Source organism: Bombina bombina, chromosome 5, assembly GCF_027579735.1.
Source record: "Bombina bombina isolate aBomBom1 chromosome 5, aBomBom1.pri, whole genome shotgun sequence".
NCBI classification, from domain to species: domain Eukaryota; kingdom Metazoa; phylum Chordata; class Amphibia; order Anura; family Bombinatoridae; genus Bombina; species Bombina bombina.
Window position 1 is genome coordinate 585,433,694 of NC_069503.1, and position 19,332 is coordinate 585,453,025.

General features: G+C 41.6%; 1 protein-coding gene across 1 annotated transcript; it reads right to left on the reverse strand.

Annotated features, from left to right (window-relative positions):
- Positions 1–4,249: 4,249 nt before the first annotated feature.
- LOC128661568 (matrix metalloproteinase-21-like) lies at positions 4,250–5,318 on the reverse strand. Its single transcript, XM_053715810.1, has one exon. The coding sequence runs from the start codon at positions 5,309–5,311 to the stop codon at positions 4,250–4,252; it is 1,062 nt and encodes a 353-aa protein (XP_053571785.1). The 5' UTR covers positions 5,312–5,318.
- Positions 5,319–19,332: the final 14,014 nt, after the last annotated feature.

Sequence of the window (19,332 nt, forward strand, 5' to 3'; positions counted from 1 at the left end):
CAGAAGCCATATGAGGGGTTACATTACACAGGGTGATACCATTAAATGCAGAAGCCATATGAGGGTTACATTACACAGGGTGATACCATTAAATACAGAAGCCATATGAGGGGTTACATTACACAGGGTGATACCATTAAATACAGAAGCCATATGAGGGGTTACATTACACAGGGTGATACCATTAAATACAGAAGCCATATGAGGGGTTACATTACACAGGGTGATACCATTATATGCAGAAGCCATATGAGGGTTACATTACACAGGGTGATACCATTAGATACAGAAGCCATATGAGGGTTACATTACACAGGGTGATACCATTAAATACAGAAGCCATATGAGGGTTACATTACACAGGGTGATACCATTATATGCAGAAGCCATATGAGGGTTACATTACACAGGGTGATACCATTAAATACAGAAGCCATATGAGGGTTACATTACACAGGGTGATACCATTAAATACAGAAGCCATATAAGGGGTTACATTACACAGGGTGATACCATTAAATACAGAAGCCATATGAGGGGTTACATTACACAGGGTGATACCATTAAATACAGAAGCCATATGAGGGGTTACATTACACAGGGTGATACCATTAAATGCAGAAGCCATATGAGGGGTTACATTACACAGGGTGATACCATTAAATGCAGAAGCCATATGAGGGTTACATTACACAGGGTGATACCATTAAATGCAGAAGCCATATGAGGGTTACATTACACAGGGTGATACCATTAAATACAGAAGCCATATGAGGGTTACATTACACAGGGTGATACCATTAAATGAAGAAGCCATATGAGGGGTTACATTACACAGGGTGATACCATTAAATGCAGAAGCCATATGAGGGGTTACATTACACAGGGTGATACCATTAAATGCAGAAGTTATATGAGGGGTTACATTACACAGGATGATACCATTAAATGCAGAAGCCATATGAGGGGTTACATTACACAGGGTGATACCATTAAATGCAGAAGCCATATGAGGGGTTACATTACACAGGGTGATACCATTAAATGCAGAAGCCATATGAGGGGTTACATTACACAGGATGATACCATTAAATGCAGAAGCCATATGAGGGGTTACATTACACAGGATGATACCATTAAATGCAGAAGCCATATGAGGGGTTACATTACACAGGATGATACCATTAAATGCAGAAGCCATATGAGGGGTTACATTACACAGGGTGATACCATTAAATGCAGAAGCCATATGAGGGGTTACATTACACAGGGTGATACCATTAAATACAGAAGCCATAAGAGGGTTACATTACACAGGGTGATACCATTAAATACAGAAGCCATATGAGGGTTACATTACACAGGGTGATACGATTAAATGCAGAAGCCATATGAGGGGTTACATTACACAGGGTGATACCATTAAATACAGAAGCCATATGAGGGTTACATTACACAGGGTGATACCATTAAATGCAGAAGCCATAAGAGGGTTACATTACACAGGGTGATACCATTAAATACAGAAGCCATATGAGGGTTACATTACACAGGGTGATACCATTAAATGCAGAAGCCATATGAGGGGTTACATTACACAGGGTGATACCATTAAATACAGAAGCCATATGAGGGGTTACATTACACAGGGTGATACCATTAAATACAGAAGCCATATGAGGGGTTACATTACACAGGGTGATACCATTAAATACAGAAGCCATATGAGGGTTACATTACACAGGGTGATACCATTAAATACAGAAGCCATATGAGGGTTACATTACACAGGGTGATACCATTAAATACAGAAGCCATATGAGGGTTACATTACACAGGGTGATACCATTAAATGCAGAAGCCATATGAGAGGTTACATTACACAGGGTGATACCATTAAATACAGAAGCCATATGAGGGGTTACATTACACAGGGTGATACCATTAAATGCAGAAGCCATATGAGGGTTACATTACACAAGGTGATACCATTAAATACAGAAGCCATATGAGGGGTTACATTACACAGGGTGATACCATTAAATACAGAAGCCATATGAGAGGTTACATTACACAGGGTGATACCATTAAATGCAGAAGCCATATGAGGGGTTACATTACACAGGGTGATACCATTAAATGCAGAAGCCATATGAGGGGTTACATTACACAGGGTGATACCATTAAATACAGAAGCCATATGAGGGGTTACATTACACAGGGTGATACCATTAAATACAGAAGCCATATGAGGGGTTACATTACACAGGGTGATACCATTAAATGCAGAAGCCATATGAGGGGTTACATTACACAGGGTGATACCATTAAATGCAGAAGCCATATGAGGGTTACATTACACAGGGTGATACCATTAAATGCAGAAGCCATATGAGGGTTACATTACACAGGGTGATACCATTAAATACAGAAGCCATATGAGGGTTACATTACACAGGGTGATACCATTAAATACAGAAGCCATATGAGGGGTTACATTACACAGGGTGATACCATTAAATACAGAAGCCATATGAGGGTTACATTACACAGGGTGATACCATTAAATACAGAAGCCATATGAGGGGTTACATTACACAGGGTGATACCATTAAATGCAGAAGCCATATGAGGGGTTACATTACACAGGGTGATACCATTAAATGCAGAAGCCATATGAGGGTTACATTACACAGGGTGATACCATTAAATACAGAAGCCATATGAGGGGTTACATTACACAGGGTGATACCATTAAATACAGAAGCCATATGAGGGGTTACATTACACAGGGTGATACCATTAAATACAGAAGCCATATGAGGGGTTACATTACACAGGGTGATACCATTAAATGCAGAAGCCATATGAGGGTTACATTACACAGGGTGATATCATTAAATGCAGAAGCCATGTGAGGGGTTACATTACACAGGGTGATACCATTAAATACAGAAGCCATATGAGGGGTTACATTACACAGGGTGATACCATTAAATACAGAAGCCATATGAGGGGTTACATTACACAGGGTGATACCATTAAATGCAGAAGCCATATGAGGGGTTACATTACACAGGGTGATACCATTAAATGCAGAAGCCATATGAGGGTTACATTACACAGGGTGATACCATTAAATGCAGAAGCCATATGAGGGGTTACATTACACAGGGTGATACCATTAAATGCAGAAGCCATATGAGGGTTACATTACACAGGGTGATACCATTAAATACAGAAGCCATATGAGGGGTTACATTACACAGGGTGATACCATTAAATACAGAAGCCATATGAGGGGTTACATTACACAGGGTGATACCATTAAATACAGAAGCCATATGAGGGGTTACATTACACAGGGTGATACCATTAAATGCAGAAGCCATATGAGGGTTACATTACACAGGGTGATATCATTAAATGCAGAAGCCATGTGAGGGGTTACATTACACAGGGTGATACCATTAAATACAGAAGCCATATGAGGGTTACATTACACAGGGTGATATCATTAAATGCAGAAGCCATGTGAGGGGTTACATTACACAGGGTGATACCATTAAATACAGAAGCCATATGAGGGGTTACATTACACAGGGTGATACCATTAAATACAGAAGCCATATGAGGGGTTACATTACACAGGGTGATACCATTAAATGCAGAAGCCATATGAGGGGTTACATTACACAGGGTGATACCATTAAATGCAGAAGCCATATGAGGGTTACATTACACAGGGTGATACCATTAAATGCAGAAGCCATATGAGGGGTTACATTACACAGGGTGATACCATTAAATACAGAAGCCATATGAGGGGTTACATTACACAGGGTGATACCATTAAATACAGAAGCCATATGAGGGGTTACATTACACAGAGTGATACCATTAAATACAGAAGCCATATGAGGGGTTACATTACACAGGGTGATACCATTAAATACAGAAGTCATATGAGGGGTTACATTACACAGGTCGATACCATTAAATACAGAAGTCATATGAGGGGTTACATTACACAGGGTGATACCATTAAATGCAGAAGCCATATGAGGGGTTACATTACACAGGGTGATACCATTAAATACAGAAGCCATATGAGGGGTTACATTACACAGGGTGATACCATTAAATACAGAAGCCATATGAGGGGTTACATTACACAGGGTGATAGCATTAAATACAGAAGCCATATGAGGGGTTACATTACACAGGGTGATACCATTAAATACAGAAGTCATATGAGGGGTACATTACACAGGGTGATACCTTTGAAGAACAGAGTTAGGTCTTTATTCCTTATTCGAATTTGTAGAAATGCATCAATGTCAGAGCGAGGAATCCCAGTCCAGCCAAGCTCCACCTTCCGAGGGTCCCCACGCCGGGTCCTGTTGCTGTGATTCTCATAGCGCCAATACCAGCCATGGCGGAAGAAGTAGGTGTAGAACCGTATCACAGGCTCCCCCCACGGTCCACGCTCCTGAAGTACCCAATCAAATACGGTGTTAAATCTCCCGGAGCACCGACCATAGATCCGTTGGATGGCTTTCCGGTCTACGTGGTCCAGCTCTGTGTTAGTATTATCCGGGATATAATTGGGCTGCATGACAGAGCCCAGCTGGTTCATGTGACTGAGACCACGAACGTGGCCGATTTCATGAACTGCAACCTTAAGGAGGCTGATGCCCTGCTCACTGTTCAGAGTCACAAAATGCTCGTCGTCATTGAAGTGAATATCCCCCAGCTGCCAAGCATGAGCAAACTCTCTACCCATTCCATCAAAAACCTGAGAACAACCCAGGTGCCGACGTGTCCCAAAGCCTAACTTGATGTCAATAAGGTGAGCTGGGGAGGTCTGGTCTTCCTCAAAATTGAGTGGGACAACCTCGCTCCAGATACGGGACGCAAGCCTTAGTACGTATCGCTGCTGGTCTACTGACAACTTGACACTGTAGCCCTCCCCAAGCAGTCGCCATTTTACAGTGTGTTTGGCAAATGCTGATTTCTTCACTCCAGCACTGAGCAGGTGACTGTGTCTCCTCCTTGCACGTTGCACCAGCTGAAGGCCTAAGCTTTTTCCCTGCCACGAGAGACCCTTTCCTTCTCCATACTTAGATTCCCATCCACCCTGTCCTCTTTCAGAGGTGTTGCCATTTTCCTCTTGCCTAAGTTCCTGTGATCTTGTTTGGGTGATATAGTCTTCAGATGTTTTGAGATCAGGTACGCCACAGCGTGGTGCATTCATTGCTTTTCGTGTAGCATCATCTAGTTCCCCTGTCACCTTCAAACCATTGGCCATCTGGAATTTAAGCAGTGCGCCCAGGAACCGTGGACTCAGACTGGGTTCAGGAACTGGGAGACGGTCTGGTACAGCAGAGGAACGACCCTCACTTATAAGAGCAGATATATCCGGAGGGGCCACATTCTCCCCAGGTGGTGCTGCAATCCCACGGAATGGCAAAGACTCCCAACGAACAGGCTCAATCCAGCCATACCTCCATAGATAACAAATTTTTGAAGGCACTAGATAGTGCGAACAGACAGGCTAACACTTGCAGTAGTCAGCTAACTGGATACTGATCCTGTATCAAGGTGGAGACCAGTTCTTAGGTCACAGGTAAGATCACAGGGAAGTTTGAATCCAAGTATCAAACAACAGGCTGGAGATATGGTGCAGGCAAACCAATTGTGATGTAATGGTTTGTAAATTTATGTGTGCAGATAGAGCAAATTCAATCTGAATAATCAGGCAGAAATACTCCTCCATATAAAAAGGTTAAAAGACAAGTTTAATGTTGCTGCAACGCGTTTCTCGACCACACAACACGGTCGTTTCATCAGGCATAAAAATAATATCCCAAAATAAAGTTTAATGAAAACATAAGCAGAAGATTCAAACTGAAACCGCTGCCTGAAGTACTTTTCTACCAAAAACTGCTTCAGAAGAAGAAAACACATCAAAATGGTAGAATTTAGTAAAAGTATGCAAAGAGGACCAAGTTGCTGCTTTGCAAATCTGATCAACCGAAGCTTCATTCCTAAATGCCCAGGAAGTAGAAACTGACCTAGTAGAATGAGCTGTAATCCTTTGAGGCGGAGTTTTACCCGACTCGACATAGGCATGATGAATTAAAGATTTCAACCAAGATGCCAAAGAAATGGCAGAAGCTTTCTGGCCTTTTCTAGAACCGGAAAAGATAACAAATAGACTAGAAGTCTTTCGGAAAGACTTAGTAGCTTCAACATAATATTTCAAAGCTCTAACAACATCCAAAGAATGCAACGATTTCTCCTTAGAATTCTTAGGATTAGGACATAATGAAGGAACCACAATTTCTCTACTAATGTTGTTGGAATTCACAACCTTAGGTAAAAATTGAAAAGAAGTTCGCAACACCGCCTTATCCTGATGAAAAATCAGAAAAGGAGACTCACAAGAAAGAGCAGATAATTCAGAGACTCTTCTGGCAGAAGAGATCGCCAAAAGGAACAAAACTTTCCAAGAAAGTAATTTAATGTCCAATGAATGCATGGGTTCAAAAGGAGGAGCTTGAAGAGCCCCCAGAACCAAATTCAAACTCCAAGGAGGAGAAATTGACTTAATGACAGGTTTTATACGAACCAAAGCTTGTACAAAACAATGAATATCAGGAAGACTAGCAATCTTTCTGTGAAAAAGAACAGAAAGAGCAGAGATTTGTCCTTTCAAGGAACTTGCGGAAAAACCCTTATCTAAACCATCCTGAAGAAACTGTAAAATTCTCGGTATTCTAAAAGAATGCCAAGAAAAATGATGAGAAAGACACCAAGAAATATAAGTCTTCCAGACTCTATAATATATCTCTCTAGATACAGATTTACGAGCCTGTAACATAGTATTAATCACAGAGTCAGAGAAACCTCTTTGACCAAGAATCAAGCGTTCAATCTCCATACCTTTAAATTTAAGGATTTGAGATCCTGATGGAAAAAAGGACCTTGTGACAGAAGGTTTGCTCTTAACGGAAGAGTCCACGGTTGGCAAGAGGCCATCCGGACAAGATCCGCATACCAAAACCTGTGAGGCCATGCCGGAGCTACCAGCAGAACAAACGAGCATTCCTTCAGAATCTTGGAGATTACTCTTGGAAGAAGAACTAGAGGCGGAAAGATATAGGCAGGATGATACTTCCAAGGAAGTGATAATGCATCCACTGCCTCCGCCTGAGGATCCAGGGATCTGGACAGATACCTGGGAAGTTTCTTGTTTAGATGAGACGCCATCAGATCTATTTCTGGAAGTTCCCACATTTGAACAATCTGAAGAAATACCTCTGGGTGAAGAGAACATTCGCCCGGATGCAACGTTTGGCGACTGAGATAATCCGCTTCCCAATTGTCTATACCTGGGATATGAACCGCAGAGATTAGACAGGAGCTGGATTCCGCCCAAACCAGAATTTGAGATACTTCTTTCATAGCCAGAGGACTGTGAGTCCCTCCTTGATGATTGATGTATGCCACAGTTGTGACATTGTCTGTCTGAAAACAAATGAACGATTCTCTCTTCAGAAGAGGCCAAGACTGAAGAGCTCTGAAAATTGCACGGAGTTCCAAAATATTGATCGGTAATCTCACCTCCTGAGATTCCCAAACTCCTTGTGCCGTCAGAGATCCCCATACAGCTCCCCAACCTGTAAGACTTGCATCTGTTGAAATTACAGTCCAGGTCGGAAGAACAAAAGAAGCCCCCTGAATTAAACGATGGTGATCTGTCCACCACGTCAGAGAGTGTCGTACAATCGGTTTTAAAGATATTAATTGAGATATCTTTGTGTAATCCCTGCACCACTGGTTCAGCAAACAAAGCTGAAGAGGTCGCATGTGAAAACGAGCAAAGGGGATCGCGTCCGATGCAGCAGTCATAAGACCTAGAATTTCCATGCATAAGGCTACCGAAGGGAATGATTGCGACTGAAGGTTTCGACAAGCTGAAATCAATTTTAGACGTCTCTTGTCTGTCAAAGACAGAGTCATGGACACTGAATCTATCTGGAAACCCAGAAAGGTTACCCTTGTCTGAGGAATCAATGAACTTTTTAGTGAATTGATCCTCCAACCATGATCTTGAAGAAACAACACAAGTCGATTCATATGAGATTCTGCTAAATGAAAAGACTGAGCAAGTACCAAGATATCGTCCAAATAAGGAAATACCACAATACCCTGTTCTCTGATTACAGACAGAAGGGCACCGAGAACCTTTGTAAAAATTCTTGGAGCTGTAGCTAGGCCAAACGGCAGAGCCACAAACTGGTAATGCTTGTCCAGGAAAGAGAATCTCAGGAACTGATAGTGATCTGGATGAATCAGAATATGCAGATATGCATCCTGTAAATCTATTGTGGACATATAATGCCCTTGCTGAACAAAAGGCAATATAGTCCTTACAGTTACCATTTTGAATGTTGGTATCCTTACATAACGATTCAATATTTTTAGATCCAGAACTGGTCTGAAGGAGTTCTCCTTCTTTGGTACAATGAAGAGATTCGAATAAAACCCCAGCCCCTGTTCCAGAACTGGAACTGGCATAATTACTCCAGCCAACTCTAGATCTGAAACACATTTCAGAAATGCTTGAGCTTTCACTGGATTTACTGGGACACGGGAAATAAAAAATCTCTTTGCAGGAGGTCTTATCTTGAAACCAATTCTGTACCCTTCTGAAACGATGTTCTGAATCCAAAGATTGTGAACAGAATTGATCCAAATTTCTTTGAAAAAACGTAACCTGCCCCCTACCAGCTGAGCTGGAATGAGGGCCGCACCTTCATGTGGACTTAGAAGCTGGCTTTGCTTTTCTAGAAGGCTTGGATTTATTCCAGACTGGAGATGGTTTCCAAACTGAAACTGCTCCTGAGGAAGAAGGATCAGGCTTTTGTTCTTTGTTGAAACGAAAGGAACGAAAACGATTATTAGCCCTGTTTTTACCCTTAGATTTTTTATCCTGTGGTAAAAAAGTTCCTTTCCCACCAGTAACAGTTGAGATAATAGAATCCAACTGAGAACCAAATAATTTGTTACCCTGGAAAGAAAGGGAAAGTAAAGTTGATTTAGAAGACATATCAGCATTCCAAGTTTTAAGCCATAAAGCTCTTCTAGCTAAAATAGCTAGAGACATAAACCTGACATCAACTCTGATAATATCAAAAATGGCATCACAGATAAAATTATTAGCATGTTGAAGAAGAAGAATAATATTATGAGAATCATGATCTGTTACTTGTTGCGCTAAAGTTTCCAACCAAAAAGTTGAAGCTGCAGCAACATCAGCCAATGATATAGCAGGTCTAAGAAGATTACCTGAACACAGGTAAGCTTTTCTTAGAAAGGATTCAATTTTCCTACCTAAAGGATCCTTAAACGAAGTACCATCAGCCGTAGGAATAGTAGTACGTTTAGCAAGGGTAGAAATAGCCCCATCAACTTTAGGAATTTTGTCCCAAAATTCAAATCTGTCAGATGGCACAGGATATAATTGCTTAAAACGTTTAGAAGGAGTAAATGAATTACCCAAATTATTCCACTCTCTGGAAATTACTTCAGAAATAGCACCAGGAACAGGAAAAACTTCTGGAATAACCACAGGAGATTTAAAGACCTTATCTAAACGTTTAGATTTAGTATCAAGAGGACCAGAATCCTCAATTTCTAAAGCAATTAGTACTTCTTTAAGTAAAGAACGAATAAATTCCATTTTAAATAAATATGAAGATTTATCAGCATCAACCTCTGAGACAGAGTCCTCTGAACCAGAAGAGTCATTAGAATCAGAATGATGATGTTCATTTAAAAATTCATCTGTATAAAGAGAAGTTTTAAAAACATAATTTATGCTTACCTGATAAATTCCTTTCTTCTGTAGTGTGATCAGTCCACGGGTCATCATTACTTGTGGGATATTAACTGCTCCCCTACAGGAAGTGCAAGAGGATTCACCCAGCAGAGTTGCTATATAGCTCCTCCCCTCTACGTCACCTCCAGTCATTCGACCAAGGACCAACGAGAAAGGAGAAGCCAAGGGTGTAGTGGTGACTGGAGTATAATTTAAAAAATATTTACCTGCCTTAAAAAACAGGGCGGGCCGTGGACTGATCACACTACAGAAGAAAGGAATTTATCAGGTAAGCATAAATTATGTTTTCTTCTGTTAACTGTGATCAGTCCACGGGTCATCATTACTTGTGGGATACCAATACCAAAGCAAAAGTACACGGATGACGGGAGGGATAGGCAGGCTCTTTATACAGAAGGAACCACTGCCTGAAGAACCTTTCTCCCAAAAATAGCCTCCGAGGAAGCAAAAGTGTCAAATTTGTAAAATTTGGAAAAAGTATGAAGCGAAGACCAAGTTGCAGCCTTGCAAATCTGTTCAACAGAGGCCTCATTCTTAAAGGCCCAAGTGGAAGCCACAGCTCTAGTGGAATGAGCTGTAATTCTTTCAGGAGGCTGCTGTCCAGCAGTCTCATAAGCTAAACGAATTATGCTACGAAGCCAAAAAGAGAGAGAGGTAGCAGAAGCTTTTTGACCTCTCCTCTGACCAGAGTAAACGACAAACAGGGAAGACGTTTGTCGAAAATCTTTAGTTGCCTGTAAATAAAATTTAAGGGCACGAACTACATCCAGATTGTGCAAAAGACGTTCCTTCCTCGAAGAAGGATTTGGGCACAAGGATGGAACAACAATCTCCTGATTGATATTCCTGTTAGTGACTACCTTAGGTAAGAACCCAGGCTTAGTACGCAGAACTACCTTATCCAAGTGAAAAATCAAATAAGGAGAATCACAATGTAAGGCTGATAACTCAGAGACTCTTCGAGCCGAGGAAATAGCCATTAAAAATAGAACTTTCCAAGATAACAACTTTATATCAATGGAATGAAGGGGTTCAAACGGAACACCCTGTAAAACGTTAAGAACAAGGTTTAAACTCCATGGTGGAGCCACAGCTTTAAACACAGGTTTAATCCTGGCCAAAGCCTGACAAAAAGCCTGAACGTCTGGAACTTCTGACAGACGCTTGTGTAACAGAATGGACAGAGCTGAGATCTGTCCCTTTAAGGAACTAGCGGATAACCCCTTTTCTAAACCTTCTTGTAGAAAAGACAATATCCTAGGAATCCTAACCTTACTCCAAGAGTAACCTTTGGATTCGCACCAATATAGGTATTTACGCCATATTTTATGGTAAATCTTTCTGGTGACAGGCTTCCTAGCCTGTATTAAGGTATCAATAACTGACTCAGAAAAACCACGCTTTGATAAGATCAAGCGTTCAATTTCCAAGCAGTCAGCTTCAGAGAAGTTAGATTTTGATGTTTGAAAGGACCCTGAATCAGAAGGTCCTGTTTCAGAGGTAACGACCAAGGTGGACAGAATGACATGTCCACCAGATCTGCATACCAAGTCCTGCGTGGCCATGCAGGCGCTATTAGAATCACTGATGCTTTCTCCTGTTTGATTCTGGCAATCAATCGAGGAAGCATCGGGAAAGGTGGAAACACATAAGCCATCCTGAAGGTCCATGGTGCTGTCAAGGCATCTATCAGGACCGCTCCCGGATCCCTGGATCTGGACCCGTAGCGCGGAAGCTTGGCGTTCTGTCGAGACGCCATGAGATCTATCTCTGGTTTGCCCCAACGTGGAAGTATTTGGGCAAAGACCTCTGGATGAAGTTCCCACTCCCCCGGATGAAAAGTCTGACGACTTAAGAAATCCGCCTCCCAGTTCTCCACTCCCGGGATGTGGATTGCAGACAGGTGGCAAGAGTGAGACTCTGCCCAGCGAATTATCTTCGATACTTCCATCATTGCTAGGGAGCTTCTTGTCCCTCCCTGATGGTTGATATAAGCTACAGTCGTGATGTTGTCCGACTGGAACCTGATGAACCCCCGAGTTGCTAACTGGGGCCAAGCCAGAAGAGCATTGAGGACTGCTCTCAATTCCAGAATGTTTATTGGAAGAAGACTCTCCTCCTGATTCCATAGTCCCTGAGCCTTCAGAGAATTCCAGACAGCGCCCCAACCTAGTAGGCTGGCGTCTGTTGTTACAATTGACCAGTCTGGCCTGCTGAATGGCATTCCCCTGGACAGATGTGGCCGATAAAGCCACCATAGAAGAGAATTTCTGGTCTCTTGAATGGAATGAAGGACACGGCATGCATTTTGAAGTTTTGTTAACCTGTCCTCTGTCAGGTAAATCTTCATTTCTACAGAATCTATCAGAGTCCCCAGGAAGGGAACTCTTGTGAGTGGAAAGAGAGAACTTTTCTCTTCGTTCACTTTCCATCCATGCGACCTTAGAAATGCCAGTACTATCTCTGTATGAGATTTGGCAGTTTGAAAGCTTGAAGCTTGTATCAGTATGTCGTCTAAGTACGGAGCTACTGAAATTCCTCGCGGTCTTAGTACCGCCAGAAGAGTGCCCAGAACCTTTGTGAAGATTCTTGGAGCCGTAGCCAGTCCGAATGGAAGAGCTACAAACTGGTAATGCCTGTCTAAAAAGGCAAACCTTAGATACCGGTAATGACTTCTGTGAATCGGTATGTGAAGGTAAGCATCCTTTAAATCCACTGTGGTCAAGTACTGACCCTCTTGGATCATGGGCAAAATTGCTCGAATAGTTTCCTTCTTGAACGATGGAACTCTTAGGAATTTGTTTAGGATCTTTAAATCCAAGATTGGCCTGAAGGTTCCCTCTTTTTGGGAACTACAAACAGATTTGAGTAAAACCCTTGTCCTTGTTCCAACCGCGGAACTGGATGGATCACTCCCATTAATAAAAGATCTTGTACGCAGCGTAGAAACGCTTCCTTCTTTGTTAGGTTTGTTGACAACCTTGACAGATGAAATCTCCCTCTTGGGGGAGAGGATTTGAAGTCCAGAAGGTATCCCTGAGATATGATCTCTAACGCCCAGGGATCCTGAACATCTCTTGCCCAAGCCTGGGCGAAGAGGGAAAGTCTGCCCCCCACTAGATCCGGTCCCGGATCGGGGGCCCTCAATTCATGCTGTCTTAGGGGCAGCAGCAGGTTTTCTGGCCTGTTTGCCCCTGTTCCAGGACTGGTTAGGTTTCCAGCCTTGTCTGTAGCGAGCAACAGCTCCTTCCTGTTTTGGTGCAGAGGAAGTTGATGCTGCTTCTGCTTTGAAATTACGAAAGGAACGAAAATTGGACTGTCTAGCCTTGGCTTTGGCCTTGTCCTGAGGCAGGGCATGACCTTTACCTCCTGTAATGTCATCAATAATCTCTTTCAAGCCGGGCCCGAATAAGGTCTGCCCTTTGAAAGGAATATTAAGCAATTTAGATTTAGACGTAACATCAGCTGACCAGGATTTTAGCCACAGAGCTCTGCGTGCCTGAATGGCGAATCCTGAATTTTTAGCCGCAAGTTTAGTTAAATGTACTACGGCATCTGAAATAAATGAATTAGCTAACTTAAGGAATTTAAGTTTGTGTGTGATGTCATCTAGTGTGGATGATTGAAGTGTCTCTTCCAGAGACTCAAACCAAAATGCTGCTGCAGCCATGACAGGCGCAATACATGCAAGAGGTTGCAATATAAACCCTTGTTGAACAAACATTTTCTTAAGGTAACCCTCTAATTTTTTATCCATTGGATCTGAAAAAGCACAGCTATCCTCCACTGGGATAGTGGTACGCTTAGCTAAAGTAGAAACTGCTCCCTCCACCTTAGGGACCATTTGCCATAAGTCCCGTGTGGCGGCGTCTATTGGAAACATTTTTCTGAATATAGGAGGGGGTGAGAAAGGCACACCGGGTCTATCCCACTCCTTAGTAACAATGTCAGTAAGTCTCTTAGGTATAGGAAAAACGTCAGTACTCGTCGGTACCGCAAAATATTTATCCAACCTACACATTTTTTCTGGGATTGCAACTGTGTTACAATCATTCAGAGCCGCTAATACCTCCCCTAGTAACACACGGAGGTTCTCAAGCTTAAATTTAAAATTTGAAATGTCTGAGTCCAGTTTATTTGGATCAGAACCGTCACCCACAGAATGAAGCTCTCCGTCTTCACGTTCTGCAAACTGTGACGCAGTATCAGACATGGCCCTTGCATTATCAGCGCACTCTGTTCTCATCCCAGAGTGATCACGTTTACCTCTTAGTTCTGGTAGTTTAGCCAAAACTTCAGTCATAACAGTAGCCATATCTTGTAATGTGATTTGTAATGGCCGCCCAGATGCACTCGGCACTACAATATCACGCACCTCCTGAGCGGGAGATGCAGGTACTGACACGTGAGGCGAGTTAGTCGGCATAACTCTCCCCTCGTTGTTTGGTGAAATATGTTCAATTTGTACAGATTGACTATTTTTTAAAGTAGCATCAATACATTTAGTACATAAATTTCTATTGGGCTCCACTTTGGCATTAACACATATAGCACAGAGATATTCCTCTGAATCAGACATGTTTAACACACTAGCAAATAAACAGCAACTTGGAAATACTTTTCAAAGTAATTTACAAATAATATGAAAACGAACTGTGCCTTTAAGAAGCACAGAAAATATTATAACAGATAAAATAATTAAGTTATAGCATCAATCTTTGTCAGAATATACAGTTTTAGCAAAGGATTGTTCCCCTCAGCAAATGATAACTAACCCAGGCAGCAGAAAAAAATACACAAATAAACGTTTTTTATATCACAGTCAATACAATCAGCACAGCTCTGCTGTGAATGATTACTTCCCTCAAAAAAGACTCTTGAGATCCCTGAACTCTGTAGAGATGAACCGGATCATGCAGGAAGAAAATGAACTTCTGACTGAGTTTTTCTGATGCATAGTGAAAGCACCAAAATGGCCCCTCCCCCACACACATAACAGTGAGAGGGATCAGTGAACTGCTCTAATTTAAATCAAAACTATTGCCAAGTGGAAAAAAAGTGCCCAAACATTTTTTCACCCAGTACCTCAGAGAAAAAAACGTTTTTACATGCCAGCAAAAAAACGTTTTACCTCAATAATTAATTGTCATTTAAAACCTATTGCAAGTCCCTGCAAAATAGGTTAAGTCTATGTATACAGTTTAAAAGCCAGAGAAGTACCATTTCCCAGAAAACTGAAGTGTAAAATATACATACATGACAGCCTGATATCAGCTACATCTACTGCATTCAAGGCTGAGTTTACATTATAACGGTATGGCAGGATTTTCTCATCAATTCCATGTCAGAAAATAATAAACTGCTACATACCTCTTTGCAGATTAATCTGCCTGCTGTCCCCTGATCTGAAGTTTACCTCTCCTCAGATGGCCGAGAAACAGCAATATGATCTTAACTACTCCGGCTAAAATCATAGAAAAACTCAGGTAGATTCTTCTTCAAATTCTACCAGAGAAGGAATAACACACTCCGGTGCTATTATAAAATAACAAACTTTTGATTGAAGATATAAAAACTAAATATATCACCATAGTCCTCTCACACATCCTATCTAGTCGTTGGGTGCAAGAGAATGACTGGAGGTGACGTAGAGGGGAGGAGCTATATAGCAACTCTGCTGGGTGAATCCTCTTGCACTTCCTGTAGGGGAGCAGTTAATATCCCACAAGTAATGATGACCCGTGGACTGATCACACTTAACAGAAGAAAGATTTTTTATGTTTACTAGAAGGAGGAATAACAGACATAGCCTTCTTGATGGATTCAGAAACAAAATCTCTTATGATATCAGGAACACTCTGAATATTAGATGTTGATGGAACAGCAACAGGTAATGTAACATTACTAAAGGAAATATTATCTGCATTAACAAGTTTGTCATGACAATTAATACAAACAACAGCTGGAGGAACAGCTACCAAAAGTTTACAGCAGATACACTTAGCTTTGGTAGTTCCAGCACCAGACAGCGATTTTCCTGAAGTATCTTCTGACTCAGATGCAACGTGAGACATCTTGCAATATGTAAGAGAAAAAACAACATATAAAGCAAAATTGATCAAATTCCTTAAATGACAGTTTCAGGAATGGGAAAAAATGCCAAGTAACAAGCTTCTAGCAACCAGAAGCAATGAAAAATGAGACTTAAATAATGTGGAGATAAAAGCGACGCCCATATTTTTTTAGCGCCAAATAAGACGCCCACATTATTTGGCGCCTAAATGCTTTTGGCGCCAAAAATGACGCCACATCCGGAACGCCGACATTTTTGGCGCAAAAGAACGTCAAAAAAATGACGCAACGGGGGGCGTGTCCACGAAGTGACTCTGAGCGGTCGCATTTTTCTAGTGCTCCTGGGAGAAGAGCTAATAATATGCCAGTTATTGCTTGATTTACACAGCATCAAGAGCCTACACGACTGGATTCGTGAATATTACTGAACATTAATCAAAATTATACTTGTTTGCTGTATTAATGACCCCGGGGTCGGAAAAGGACACCTGAGGCCTGTGGTCGTGGCAAACTTGCAGGCAGCGCCTTCCCCCCAGCTTCGCTGGGGTGTTTGACCAGAACTGATCACACAACTATATATTGCTGACACACGAGAGTGCTCGTAACTTTTTACAACATTACTGTTGACAGTGGACAACTGCGCAAATTATCAGAAATTAGAAAGGCTGCTGAACATCATAACTACCATGAGAGGTAATACCCTTCCAGACAAATGGGACGTTTTTCTCATAAGGCTAGAGAGCCTCTTTCAACCTCTCATTGAAAAAGCGCTATCTGAGAGTGATCTGCAGCTACTTATGGATAGATTACCACAGGCTACATCAACAATGAAAACTACGCAGCAAATTTTTGCTCACAGACCTGAATCTTACACAAGGCCCATGAAGGTTGAATCCCTTAGCACTCAGATAAAGAGGGAGCCTTTTCAACGAACTGATACTCTACTTTATCTATCTATACCAACAAAGCTGCAAGACTGGGAAGACAAAGCTTACCGGGGCTCTCCTGGTGCGGAGCGGCTTTTCCCGGCGCGGAGAGACGGGCTACATCGGCATGGTCTTCAAGTTAAGATGGCGCCTGATAAATTAGAAGCATCGAGCAGCGGTGATGGAGGCCGCAAAGAAGGCGCGAAGGAGCCGCCTTGTTTTCACAAGAAGACAGCTCAGCTATTACATCTGGGCGGGCACTGGTCGAGACCGCGGGAGTTGCCTCTGGGCCCGGGGGGTGACTCCGGAGGGTCTGTGATTCCAGAGATCCTAAATCCCTCACTATGCGGTGATTCTCTAGAAATCACCAAGATTTATACCCTGCAAAATGGAGCGCCGCACAGTGATCTAAGAACCAGCTACCGATCAGGCCCACTAGGTAAGCACTTCAGCATTGCTCTGGCCGCGCCGGGATCAAGACCAAAAGCAGGACATTTAATAAGGGGTCTAGCTGTTACTTAACAACTCTTACAAGAGTCAAGCAGGGATAAGACCCCTAGGACTATAACTAAATATTGCGATCCTGCTATACCTTAAGTTAAAGAAAGTTTTGTTCTCTTTGTAGATATTTTGTTTAGGAATGTTATTCACTATGTGCATAGGGCTCAAATTTGTTTATGTAACATTGCATGATATAACCAGCACACTTCAACTCTTATGTATATTGAACCTCTATAGCTTCATATGCACGATAATAAGTTCAAAGAAAGCAGAATCACCAGTGGGATGTCTGTATCATATAGTTTTATTTTAATGTGAGTTTTTAAACAGTATGTCGCTGGGTGAAGTGTTATAATCCTTCCTCAAACAAAGCAAATAGATGTGTATCATGGGGGTTAAGGGGGGGCCCCTAAGAAGACACTGCTCAAGTTATATAGAAGGAGGGACACTGGATCTTAAGAAAAGCTGTGTCACCAAGTAGTGTAGACTCACATGAACTGTCAGGTCGGGCGGTCCGCGGCCGGGACCGCGAGACAGACACAAGGCACATGGCATTTGGCATCCATGACCACACTACTAACTTTAGGCATATATGTAAATTGTAATAGGATAGCATACCACCTATAGTTAATCACCTTTCTCTCTTTCCCTTAATGTTCACTCTCTTCAAATACGGTATCCCAATATGTACCTCCAGACTGACCCCACAGATATACTTGCATAAATGGGAAGTTTGTTTTTTTTCCATTGGGTTTTGTACAACTTTCTTAGGATAACTACAGTAGGCGTAGATCCTAATTCTTACACTATCAGGTCACAATGGTTTATTGTATTAAATTTATATTGAAGCTGTTCAATGGTTAATAAAATGTGTCAAGACGTTATGTCCATACATTATGTACAGCTCTGGTTTAAGTATCTGGAATACAACTTGTTTATATCATACTTGTAATGATTTTGTCATAGTTAGATACTTTTTGTTCATTGCGTAATAATATCCCCTGGACTCTTGCTATATCACCTGAAAGGTCCAAGAGTGACCTAATATATTACAGCTGGGGAAGAAAAATGAGGACTTTAAGGCAAAATATTCACTATTACTATAAAATGTAGATATTATATTGCATTCTGTTTATAAATATTGTATGTTTTATTTTTTCCTCAATAAAAAAATTTAAAAAAAAAAAAAAAAAAAAAAAATGACGCAACTTCCGGCGACACGTATGACGCCGGAAACAGAAATGATTTTTTGCGCCAAAAAAGTCCGCGCCAAGAATGACGCAATAAAATGAAGCATTTTCAGCCCCCGCGAGCCTAACAGCCCACAGGAAAAAAGTCAAATTTTTAAAGGTAAGAAAAAATGATTGATTCAAATGCATTATCCCAAATATGAAACTGACTGTCTGAAAATAAGGAATGTTGAACATCCTGAGTCAAGGCAAATAAATGTTTGAATACATATATTTAGAACTTTATAAAAAAGTGCCCAACCATAGCTTAGAGTGTCACAGAAAATAAGACTTACTTACCCCAGGACACTCATCTACATATAGCAGATAGCCAAACCAGTACTGAAACGAGAATCAGCAGAGGTAATGGTATATATATATAAGAGTATATCGTCGATCTGAAAAGGGAGGTAAGAGATGAATCTCTACGACCGATAACAGAGAACCTATGAAATAGACCCCGTAGAAGGAGATCATTGCATTCAAATAGGCAATACTCTCCTCACATCCCTCTGACATTCACTGCACGCTGAGAGGAAAACCGGGCTCCAACCTGCTGCGGAGCGCATATCAACGTAGAATCTAGCACAAACTTACTTCACCACCTCCATAGGAGGCAAAGTTTGTAAAACTGATTTGTGGGTGTGGTGAGGGGTGTATTTGTAGGCATTTTGAGGTTTGGGAAACTTTGCCC

Excerpts from the sequence above, each read along its gene's own strand:
- LOC128661568 (XM_053715810.1), bottom strand. The coding sequence starts at position 5,311 with ATGGCCAATGGTTTGAAGGTGACAGGGGAACTAGATGATGCTACACGA.